The sequence below is a fragment of the Mauremys mutica genome, chromosome 2 (genome assembly GCF_020497125.1).
Source record: "Mauremys mutica isolate MM-2020 ecotype Southern chromosome 2, ASM2049712v1, whole genome shotgun sequence".
NCBI classification, from domain to species: domain Eukaryota; kingdom Metazoa; phylum Chordata; order Testudines; family Geoemydidae; genus Mauremys; species Mauremys mutica.
In genome coordinates this window covers 114,041,176-114,053,771 of record NC_059073.1, presented here as the reverse complement: position 1 = coordinate 114,053,771, position 12,596 = coordinate 114,041,176, and the positions used below count along the sequence as shown (strand labels likewise).

General features: G+C 42.4%; 1 protein-coding gene across 4 annotated transcripts in view; it reads right to left on the bottom strand.

The window, feature by feature from the left end:
• Positions 1 to 5,305: 5,305 nt before the first annotated feature.
• Positions 5,306 to 12,596, bottom strand: part of GMPR (guanosine monophosphate reductase) — a 62,711-nt gene continuing 55,420 nt past the window's right edge. For 3 of the 4 annotated variants that reach the window (XM_045005427.1, XM_045005424.1, XM_045005425.1), the window contains one exon: positions 5,306 to 10,609. In XM_045005427.1, coding sequence (XP_044861362.1) covers positions 10,429 to 10,609 — 181 coding nt within the window. In that variant the 3' untranslated portion in view covers positions 5,306 to 10,428. The remainder of the gene's footprint in view (positions 10,610 to 12,596) is intronic. The other variant, XR_006576931.1, reaches the window with a different exon arrangement.

Below are 12,596 nucleotides of genomic sequence, written 5' to 3'. Positions count from 1 at the left end.
TGGTAAGAGGAATAGAAAGATGTGGGCAGAATTAGATTTTAGTTCACGTTAGTACCACTGTATTCATAATACACATAGTCAGAAAATCTGAAATAAAACCACACACACACATCTTTTTGGCTAATAAAGAAGCAGGGACTCTTAAACTGACTGGATCTATTCTACTAACACTAACAATAAACAAATAAAAAAGAGTTTGGAGCAATAGGAATGTATTAGTTCTGTGCTGGTATTTCAGATTTAGGAATTCTGAAATAATTGGTTCCTTCCAAGCAATTGTCTCTTTTTGTGCTTTTGCTTTTTTAGGATGTGCAATACTTTATGTGCCAATGTAGACTCACCCACGTGGTGGTAGCTAGATCTCACACCCTCTTCCACTCTCACCTTTTTGTTTTCTTTCACTGTTTTCTCTACCCCCCTCCTCCCAAAATAAAAGTGTTTAGGGCCTTATATCTCCCTTGATTGGGGGCACAGAATCTGTATGTAGTTAACAGGTGTGACGCACATGGATCGATGGCCCTGGATGGTCCATATTCTTTCAAATGCAAGTCCCTGGTCTCCACAATATAAAGAAGAAGATCCAGAAAAAGGCTTAGTGGATGTTCCCTCCCACAAAAAAAAAGGATTTTTAAAGGGGGGGGGAAGAATTTTGTGAATGTGAGGGACTTGTAAATCGCAAACAGTTCAGTCATGAGTAAATAACATCGTCTCTTACATGAGCGAAAGCAGCCTTCTACAGCATTATCAGTGTCATTTTCTCTTCAATCTACGCCTGTAACTGTTACTTTATATATATAATATACCTATACTTTACATGCACGTGTATAGGAATGTTACCATCTGTTTGATGTATAATGTGGGTGAAATTCACCCCTGTGCAAAAAGCCAGCACAAAGCCTATACACCACTTATGTCACTAACGGGTGCATTAACTTGCTATTGGCTCTCTGTACAGGAGTAAATCTCACCCCTAAATGGACAGAAAGAGGTGACTACTTTCAGTTGGCTGAATCTGGTTTACCTGGTGGCATCTGGAATTTGGCTCCAGTTGCAATGAACTGGCAGGCCCATGACCCCTCAGTCACATGAGTAAATCCATAATCCAGTGGGGTGAGTTGCCCCATTGATAGCTCAGAGGAGTAAGGGTATGTCTGCTCTCCAGCAGCATAGTTACAGCTCTGCCATACTGTAGTGTACACACTTCCTACCTAGACCGAAGGGGGGTTTCCGTCAGTGTAGTGACTCCACTTCTCTGTCATGTAGGGCTCAGTGGAAGAATTCTAGCCACATCTACACTGGGGATTAGGTCGACCTAACTGTGGTGCTCAGGGTATGAAATTTTTCACAGCCCTGAGCAACATTGGTAGGTCGATCTAATTTTTAAGTGTAGATGTGGCTAGAATTCTTGTGGCTTGAGGTGCACAGTGAAAATAACAGTCACAGGCATAGAAATATTTAGGTGAGTTCAGTGTAAAAGGATTAGTCATGTGCCTCTGTACAGTGTCCACTTTGCAATATTAACTGACAAGTCTTTTTTTTTTTTTTTTTTGTACCAGACCTGTTTAGTTTACAATGAAGTGCATACAATCACCAAGAAATTTAGTCAGGGCAAAAGAAAAAAATAAACAAGAACCTCTTTATAGGGATTTCTAAAAAAACCAATCTATCTCTCTATATATAATGACTGTTCCTTATAGTGTTTAACTTGGGCATCGTTTCAGTTTGTCTGGGCCACATCATGGGGAATTTGGAGTTTGATGTCACTTACCTCAAGTCCTTTAGTTGAAACCCAAATTGGATTTTTGTTTGAACTATTTAATGATTTTGTACATTGTTGTTGTGGGGTTTGGGGGAGGATTTTTTTTAATGTATGTGGGGGGGGGTGTCCGTTTTTTTTAACCCTGTCGTCACTTCGTTAAACCGTTGTTCTGTCATTTTCTCAGCACCAGGAAGTGACATCACTGCTCGTTTCCCTAAAGCAAGGAACATTTAGAAACCTTTCACACCTCTTACTCAGGGATGGGGCTGGCGTATGTGTGGTACACTGATGTGACCAGAAGCAGCACTTTTACTGCTCTGGAGTAGGGATGTACAATTTCAAGGACAAGTTTGGATTTCCTGCATCTCGTGGATTAACTTTGTAGATATCACATAAATTGCAATACAAAGCAGCAGATTCAAAGTGAACCATAGCTGTTGGTTACCATGAGACTCTCTTGTTGCATAGAGATTAATTTTACCTAAGTATGTTGCCAATATTAAAGAAAACGATGAAATTCTGTTAATGCATGTGACTACTAAAATGAGAAAAAAAAAGTTTCAGGGAGAACGAATCTTAACTATTTAAAAAACACTAATAGTGTTATTTCACTAGCATTCACTAGGGTTCTTAGTATGTAATGCCATGGGCAGGAGGCCACAGTTCTGCAAATACTTATGCACGTGCTTAACTTTAAGTATCCGATTAGGCCTATGGAAGGCAGGGGGACTATACATGTTAATGTTAACTACATGGATAAGTGTTTACAGAAATTAGTGGCTCAATCATTCAGAGCCAGATTCTGATCTTAGTTACGTTTGGAGTAACTATTGACATCAGTGGAGTTAGTCCGGACTTGCACGGGTGTAACTGAGATGAGAATCTGACCGCTTGTCACTTCTGTTATGAAGCATACTCAAAAATGGGAAAGTGCAACCTGCACTCTTCTAAAATAATTTCCACTTCTTCCTTTCCCGTGACTGCGGACAGAACCAGACAACAGCAGAGTCCAATCTGTGGACTTACCCCGTCTTGATGTGAAAAGCAAAGGACTTTTAGCAGAGTGTGGTCAGTGCTTTTCTTTTCATGGCTTTTTTTTCCAATCCCCAAAATCCTGAAATAAGAGTCCATCCACAAACATAGAGGTGTATGTGTGCGTAGACATGTGCATGCACGCACACGCACACACACACACAAAAGTAAATGACTATATTCAGTTGATTTTGTATCCTTTTCAAGGACAGTGTTGTGTTTTCTGTTGATAAGGAAATTCCAAACAAGTTGCACACCTCTACTCCAGAGTTAATTTCTTTTACATAGACGACCTCGCTTCAGATGTGTTACCTTACTGATAGGATCTTTTCTTGTAGCACTATACCTTGTGGGAATATTTTTTTGATGTAAACCTAATTTGAGAAGCTTACAAAAAAAAACTTTTTGGAAGCGCTCACATTGAGGAGTACAGGTAATGTTTTAAAAAATTGCACAAAAGAAAAATGAATGTTGGAGTGATTCATTCAGTGTTTGAAAAAGAGATGGATCTGTTGAAACAGTGTGTTTCATACCTTGTTTGTAAAAAAAAAAAGAAAGAAATTTTTTTTAAAGTACAAAAGCAGAGAAAGATTGAAAGTTACATGTTTTTTGTATATAGAAACTGTCACATTTAGATGATCTGATTTGTATTTGCTCTGGACAGGAACAATTATATACTTAAAAGGCTCTTAAAGAACAATTATGCTCAATTTTCTGTTCATATCACATAAATCCCAATGCGGGGGAAGGGGGGAATGCTTCACACTGTTTGTTCCTGCGCTGAAAATATATCTTAAAGCACCCTGCATAGTTTAGATTCTGAAGCCATTGTAACGTCTTTACTCCTTCTGGGAGGCTGTTCTACATTTTCAGCACTTCCTGTTCCAATCAACCCAAAGACTATAACTTGAACAAGAAGTGTTTATAACAAGGGATCCTCGCTTACCAGTAAATAAGAGTAATATCCAACGAGACATGGCCTTTTGTGTACACACACCCTCCCACCTCATTTAAACAGGGGGTAAAGACATGAATTTCAATTTTTCCAGATGTGCTCTGAGCTTGGACAGGTTCTTTCTCATTTGATTTAGAGATCCATGTTAGTCACAGGCCAAAATGAAAGAATCCCTGAGCCATTTCCAAGGAAAGGGCCCTTTCCTTGGCCAAAGGTCAAGTTGGACAGCTGGGAGCCTACGCACCGCCGGGATAAACAGTTAACTTTCAGAACCCTTCTCTCCCTCCCCTGACAGCCTGTAACGCAAGCTTCAGTTCTGATACCTAATGGTCACATGGAGGGGGAAATAATTACGTTAAAATGACCCCTTGACACCCAAAAGAATGGCCCCAAATGTATTAGAATGAAGTGCATTCAGTCAATAGGGTAGTTATACAATAACAGTCTCTAAGATTGCTATAGTTTTACTCGTCGTTATCTGAAAGGACTCAAGTCTTCCACTGAGAATTAATTGGAGGCTTCATCCAAGTTTGGCTTTTTTGTTGTTCATTCGTTTGTTTCTATTCTGAGTGGTCAAAGCTCCTGTGCCCTTTCCTTTGACCATGCTGCAGGCATGCATTGGAAGTGTTGTTTGCATTAATCCTTACTCTTTGAAGCTGTACTACTGTGTTGTGTGAAAACAGCAGCAGCCAGCTAGATCTGGCCCCTGATGTTTGCTTTAAAAATAAAGAGCCTGATGATTCTAGCTTTAGAGAAAAAGAGACTCTCTCTCTCTCCAATTGAAGTCAGTAGTTGCTGGATCTCTGTAACTGTGGCTGCAAGTGGTTGAATTAATCTGTCTGGCCCTTTGGCTACTTAGCAAATTTGCTAATCTTATCAAGGCAGCAGGTATAAGTTTTTGCAGACAGCCAGCTAATGTTGCAACTCACTAATGTATGTATTTCTGTCTTTGGCTTTTTTTAAATATTAACTTTTTGTGAACACTGTTCTCTCTGCAGTGTTTAAAAAGGGGAATTTCCAACCTTTTCCATTCAAATTAGCTACTGAAAATAATTTTGTAGTAGCAATGTCACGGTCTTTGACAGCCAGCAGGCTTGGACTGGCCAACTAGCCATGGCACTTGAGGAAAGTCCTCGTGTGGGTAAGTCTAGTGATTCTACAATAATAGTCTCTAAGGTTTTCATTGCTTGGTATTTCTGAAGAGAGTTGTTGCAAATCACACTTCCAGTGTTGCGCCTAATGTAGGCTCAGAAAAAGGGATAATGCAGCTTTGTGTTGAGGAGAAATCAAGCTGACATGGCCAGTACAAAGGAGAAATAGGGAGGGAATAATGTTTTGCACCTTAATGAAAAGAGGAGAAAATTTTAAGTGCATACAGACATAGTTAAGAGCTTTTATTGTGACAGGAGAACTTTTTTCCATATGCGTGCATACTCTCTGTAATTCCAGTGTAAAATATTGTACTTGCACTAGCTTTTTTAAAACAAATATTAAAAAAATGGAAGAATTCATATTCTATTTTCTAATGGTGGTGTGTCTATTTGTAGGATACACTCGCGTCTGTTTATTGAATTTTATGGTCCCTTTCTTTGATGGTGCTTGCAGGTTTTCTAGGTAGAAATTATTTCATTATTATAATAAAACAATGTTTGATTCAAAATTTGAACAAAATTGTTTTAAAGAAACTGTCTGTATACCAGTACAAGTTTATTGTTTCAGTATACTCGTACTAATAAAATAACAGTGCCAATTGCAAATGTGTGTCTGTCTTTATGCGTTAAGAAAGAATGAGAGACAATTTTCCTTTGAAAGAATAATTTGTCCATTTAATTTTTCCCCCTTCAGATTTAGCTTCAGCCACAAGTTTTTATGGAGTTTGTTTTTATCACTATACATAAAAGTTTGCACATTCCCACATTCAGCATATAATCCTGTCCAATCTGCCAGAGTGAAGCCGTTTATTTCATAACAGAACAGCCAGGGTGCACAATATGATCACTTTATATGAGCATGTTCATCATGGCAGACGCATTCTGTGCGCTGTTTTTTGGCTACAAATGAGGAAAGAAGATACCCATTCTTAATCATCTCAGCTGTGGCGCATGCAGTCTTATGGAAACACTCACTCTTTTTTAAAGACTTCATGTATGGTCTTCAAAATTATCACAAACTTTATTTGTCACATAGGAGCTTTGGGCTCTTTATTACATATGTTTGGAAATGTCATCCACGTCAGCGGTGTAATAGCTGATGCTGTGAAGTCACATCCAAAGGACAGGCCTAAATGTCTGAATGAATAAAAAAGAACCAAGTCTAAGGCAGATGGGGGGGGAGGAGAGAACCCTTATTATTAGTGGGCAAGACTGATTGCCATATCCTGCAGGGTCTCTGAGGTCAGCTGCAAAATCCCCATTGACTCCAACAGCAGAGGATTTGGCCTAAATGCCCATCAGAGTTTGGCGAGAGAAGCCTGATTTAGCTCTCATTTACACTGGTGAAAATTAGGAGAGACTCCTAATGGTTTTATACTAATGTGAAACTGGTGCGTGAGAGAATTAGGCCTAGCAGGAGTTTCAGACCACAAACGCCCATGGATTAAAACATTAATCCTGTATCCAGTGGTGGTGTCATACTGCGTCTTGGAAGACTTGCAAAAGCGCTCAGCTTTCACCATCCTCAGCAAACTTCCTGAAAGCCCTCCTAACTTGTGCTTCCTGGCATGACCCCTGCACACAACACCTGACAGCAGCAAGGGCAAAATCCAACACTTACCCACTCAGAGCGATGGGGGAAGGCACAGAAGTGTGCCCGTCACATGGTGTTTTCCAGAGCCCCCCGAGGATGCTGAGCAAGATGAGGTAGTGGGCTGAGGACTGTGTGTACCTCTTCTTACCACAGACCATCCCCACCCTTGGTCCCAGCACATCCACTGACCACACAGCACTACCTGTCAGACCACAATCCCTTGGTGCTGTGGTGTAGGCACCACTCCTACAGTAGTGCTCCTCGGCCTCCCCTGCTGTCACACAGTTGGACTGGGAGACATAGAGGTTCCTATGCCTTGTGCAGGCTCTGGCTTTAAATGTGTATTATCGTACCCAAAACTTAATCAGATTTGTTTAAACTAGCTTCATTTTTTTTTAAAGCAATGTGGCACGTTAGCTACATCTTGATGGAGCCAGTGGGCCAAATTCTAACTTTCCTCTTATGCACTGATGTCATGGTGTTGCAAGGGTGTGGAAAGCAAGTCAGAATTTGGCCCAGTGTCATGGGTAGCCGCTGCTTAAGACACTTGCAATATAGCTGGGTGGGGACTCTTGGCAGCTGACCCGGTAGCAGATCATGAAGTGCAGCACACTGCTAAGCCCCAAGAAGGACACTAAGAACTGGTTTCAGAGTAGCAACCGTGTTAGTCTGTATCCGCAAAAAGGAGTACTTGTGGCACCTTAGAGACTAACATATTAGTCTCTAAGGTGCCACAAGTACTCCTGTTCTTCTTACTAAGAACTGGAGAACGTTGTAAAATGATCAGATGAGGTAGCTCAAGTTAATTGCTTCGGGGCCTAATCCTGCCAGGTGTAGCACACCCTCAACTTCCAATGACTTCAACAAGAGTTTGGCCTCTAACTGGAGCGGAAGGAGGAGCTGGGTCCTACAGACATGGAGGGCACCTGTCACCTCACCAGACTGGGTCTTGAGTTAGCCTCAGGACAATCTCTTTGTTCCACTTTCAAAGGCGTGTGCTGTACATGTACGTATTTGTACCAGGAGCACTGTGAAAGGAGCCATCTGATGGAAGGTGTTCTCTGAAGAAACACCCAGTTGAACCACACAGGGTGGGTCTCCGCCAGTTGAACTGCTCTACAGCGGGCTGCCTTCTGTTGCTTGTTTCCCTTCCAGTGGAAACTGCTGCTGGTTACCAAGAAGAGGGTAAGGTGCTATTAAAAATAATTCAGCATCATAGTGATGGCTTCTTTTTTCCCCAGCATCACAGAGAACCTATAGACCACATCAGGCTTCTAAAGCCTATGGGTACATCTACACTGCAGCTGGGTAATGAGAGTCCTAGTGCTACCTTAGCTTGAGCTAGTACACTAAATATAGCAGTGTGGATGTTGCAGCATGGACTAGCCACCTGAGTCCAAGCTCACCCAAACCCTGAGTCTAAGCTTGGGTGGCTACATCCACACTGCTATCTTTAGCTCACTAGCTCAAGCTGAGCTAGCAAGAAAGTGTCTATCCACACTGGCCATCACACCTTCCAGCTGCAGTGGATATGTACCCTGCAGTGCCTCATTATCCACTGGTGTGACCCTTAGTAGTCTTTCACACCTGTGCAAAGTGGGTGTAAAATGCCATCAAGGCCGAATGGCTGCATTTTACATACTGTTTGCACAGGTGTAACTGACTCCATAATGGCCAAGGCAGGGGAGAATCGAGGCATTTTCACCACAGAAAAGCAGCAGTTCCAATGTGTACATTAAAGATCTATTCTTTTAAATGTGCAGAGGTTTAAAAAAAACTTTACATTTATAAATGTAGCCCACAAAACCATATAAAACCAATTAGCATCCCAACCTGGGAGCATCTAGGTGACAGCCACACGTCTGAAGTATGAAGGCACAAGTATGGAAATGCACTGGTGGTATGAGTGTATATTCAGTATAACCTCATTCCTTGAAGAAGTTTTGATTTACCTGTATACACTTACACTTTTCTTATGGGTATGTGGCTGGGGGCGGAAGGGGAGAGAGGGGAGACACTCTACTCTTAGTTATACCTATGTAAATTCCAAGTAACTTCATAGATTTCAGTGGCGCTACTCTGGGTTTACATCAGTTTAACTGACAGCAGAATTTGGCCCACGATATTTGTATTTATTTTTAGTAAAGAAAGCATTCGGCTGCCCTTCTAGAGTTCACTACATATAAATTCCAACTTCAGAAGAAAAGTTATTTGGCAGGGCCTGGGAGCCTGATTCTCATTTTTACTTAAGTTTCTTTACACCACTCTGGCAGTGTAAATGGGCCTTAAAAAGTAGCGTACATGTAACCTATGCCCTTTTTAAGGCCTCCTGTACAATGCCAGGGCAGAGTCTTCTTGTAAACGAGAATCAGGTCCACAGTGCTTAATGGAGAATACTTAACATTTTATTGTAAACCACTTGCCTTCAGATGAAGGATCATCTAGGCTTTTCCCATTATGCATAAGCTGATTAACACCATCAATGACTGATTTGGGAATTAGATTTGTTACTTAACATGTTCCATTGTACCGATCCTCCTTTATCTTTTCTAAACAACAAAGAAATGCTAGAATAATTCAATTTGCTTTCCTGCCTGCGCCCCTTCCCACAGGTCACAGTTTTGCATTCCAAAGGAAGTCTCTATCTTTCCATGGAAGGAAAAATAAGACTGAAATTACTTCAGTTTCCAACTGTATTGATATCTCAGTAACATGCTAAAGTAAGTGGCCGGTCATCATTAATTCATTGGTATTCACTCTAATAACATTTATCATAAGGAACTACTGTGGTATTCCTGGGGATTCAATGTGTACTTCCAAAGGAATTTCATTGTGATTTATCAATTAATTAGTCTACCATTACAGTTTATTACAGTGTTGCCCAGAGTCTAAAATATTAATTATTGTCTTCACAGCAACTGCTTTAACTCAAGATCAGACAACTGGCTTCTTGCAATGAAGTTTTCAGCTGGTATATTGTAGGCCAGATTTTGCTCTCGGTTACACCTCTGACTTCAAAAGAGTTGCACCAGGGTAACAGAGAGATGGATTTGACCCCTTTGGCCTGATTCCCCAGGCCTTGCTCAATGTGTAATCATTTCTACAGCCAGGCAAAGGGAGTGTGTATTCGTAGTCGCTTTGTGTCAGCTGAAATGACTATGCAAATCACAAGGCTGTGCAGAATCAGGCCACTGGTGTTGAGTATATCTGTGTGTCTACAGCTTCAAAACCTATTCAGAGACTGTTAAAAACAGGAGCCCTGAGAAACTCTGAGGATTGTATCCACCAAAAAACTGGTACCCTGTTAAATGTTCTGGGTGGGGGTGGGAGGAGGAAGCACTCACTACATTATAATGCCAGTGTCTATGGAGAGGTAAGTCCGTTAATATAGTGATTTAAATACAAAAGGCCCTAAAAGGTGCCTGAAATGCCATTGCTACAGCTCCAGCATTTTTAACATCACAGTGAAAATGTAGCAGCAACCTTGGCTCATCCAGCCACCTGAAAGGTCAAAAAGTATGGCTTTGATCTTTGATTACACAGATCAACATACTGAACATCAACATCCCCTCCCAGCCGGCAGCTCCTATAGCCCGTACTGCTGGAGCAGTGCTAGCAAGAGGTTGTGGGGATGTTTTAAAACTTGGTAATAGCGATCAGGGTCTGGAAGGCAAACTCACTATGAATGAATGGTGAAAAAATTAGATTTAAAACAAACAGACGTGACTTTAAAAGATGAGGCTACTGCATCGTGAACCAAAAGAATCCTACATGGCACTGTGTTTGATGGCATGTCCCTCTGCTTAATCCCGTCACCAGTGGCAACTGACCCACCTACTTCCACAGCCTGCGGGGTTTGCCCCCATGAAGCTCTAACACAAAACACAGAGGAAGTGGGGAGAAGCGGCAGACACATTTCAGAGGTCCCAGTCCTTGGTTAAGAAAACACCTGGCTGTGCTGCTGGGTGACCCGGATAAATGTCGCCCTCCTGCTCAGCTCTTTGAGCTTGGCAGCTCCCACGTAGGTGCAGGTGGATCGCAGGCCCCCAAGGATATCAAGGATGGTGGTTTCCACGTCACCTCTGTAAGGCACTTCCACAGTTCTGCCCTCCGAAGCCCTGCAGACAGAGAGTTGGAAGTAGCGTGGAATGAATTTTTCAACACTCAGCACCTGATCGTTTTAAAGAACCTTCCGCTCTTTACTGATTGCTGCCTGATCCTGCCGGGTGTTCAAAGGTTGTTCAGTGCATTGTACCAGAGTCATACCAAGTACTTTGAAGAGGAACCGAATGCTTCTGGCAAATGCCCAAACAATGCCTGAGCACAATATGGGCTTGATCGTTCTGTTTTTACTGAAGCAAAACTTCTGTTTATGTAAATGGCAGTTTTGCCCCAGGGCTGTAAGATTGAGCCTTACCCCAGAAGACAGACAGGCCAAGTCAATGTTTAAAAATATTGGAGCTATTCCTCCACTGGTATAAACTGCCATAGCTTCAGTGATGAACCAGGGCCCGTGCTATGCCATGGCTGAGCCCCGCCACCTCTAGGCTTGGCAGTTCATAGCCCTGGCACCTGCTGGGCTTGCGGCATCAGTTATGAAAGTAGAAAAATTGCTTACGCCCCAGCACCTCATTGCCTGAGCCCCGGCACCTCTTTCATTACAAATTAAGCACTGAACAGAGCTACCCCCATTGACTTAAGCTGAGGCTCTGTCCCATGCACTGGAAGTGTGCATGGTGCATTACAGAACAGATAAAGATTAGGCTTCTCTGCCAGGAGTTTACAATGTACCAACCCAATTCTGCATTCTTAATTTACACTGCAGGGGGCTTCCTCAGATGAAAGCAGAATTAGAGCTATTCCAACAGGGCGGACTGCAGAAATACTACCGGTATATCTAGTGTAAATGACTAGCACATAGGCAAACGTCCGGCACGGTCTTTCAAAGCAGATTTTCTTTATTCCTCAGGAGGCAAAAAGAAAGAAGTTGAAGTCTGTGGGCTTAGGTCTGGAAAGAATTTGCTCTTGTGATTTTCACACCCATCCCTCCTGCCTCACCATCCCACCCTTTGCAGTCCCTGCGGTAATGGAATGTCCCCAGATGTCATCTGCTCTTTGTGTTCCTTTGAATAAGATGATTGGGCAACACGAGGCAAACATCTTCTTTGGGGCAAGGCAGAGGGGCTTAAAATGTGCATTGTCCTGTGGCTGCTGGGAATGGGATCTTGTGCTTTACAGTGGTTGGAAAGCTTCATTTGTGTCCAAAATCCTAAAGCCACTTCAGAATTAACTTGTTCAGAAAATGATCAAGCAGCAGTTAGTTATATAACACCTTAGGTTACAGTCAAGAGAGTGCAACAATGTGTATTTTGGACAATATTTTACTATCTGTTAGGGTTTAGGGTTGGGTGTTGTTTTACAACAGGGGAGGTCAAAGATCATGATTTCAAATACGCTCAGGCTGTAACGCCACCAGAGCGCTACCCCTACTTGGAGGAAAGCTTGAGAAAGAAAGGCTATTGAACCAAAACTCCTGAGTTTAAACTGACTCAGGGCCTTCTTTCTGCTCCAGCAAATGGCAGGATCTCTGGTCCAAGGAAGAAATAGCCCCATCAGGAGGGAGTGAGATGCGGGTCTCCATCCTCGAGAGGTGATGGCTGAGGAACCATGAGCCTAGAAGTGGTGCCCTTGATGTACCACTGGGGGAAATACAGGTGCAGTTGCCCTGAACTGTGACAGGGTTCTCAATGCAAAATTTTCAATTTTGAGAGCATCAATCCATACGCAGGCACTCTAAGTGGCCTGATTTTCACAGTGGATGAGGGCTCCCAGATCCCCAGCAGCTTGAATGGAAGTTGCGGGACTCAGCACTTCTGAAAATCAAATCACTTTTGATGGTGCCTCAACATAGACTGATAGTTGGGATTTTCAAAGGAGCGCAAGGCACTCAACGCCCACTGAATTTCAATAGGTTTGGGGTAGCAGTTCCCTCTGGCATCTTTGAAAACCCTAAGCAAGCCCTTGCCTGTAGGCACCCAACATTATAAATGCTGAGGTTAGACTGGACACTTCTTAGAGATGGCTCTTTGGGCCAGATTTGGCTGT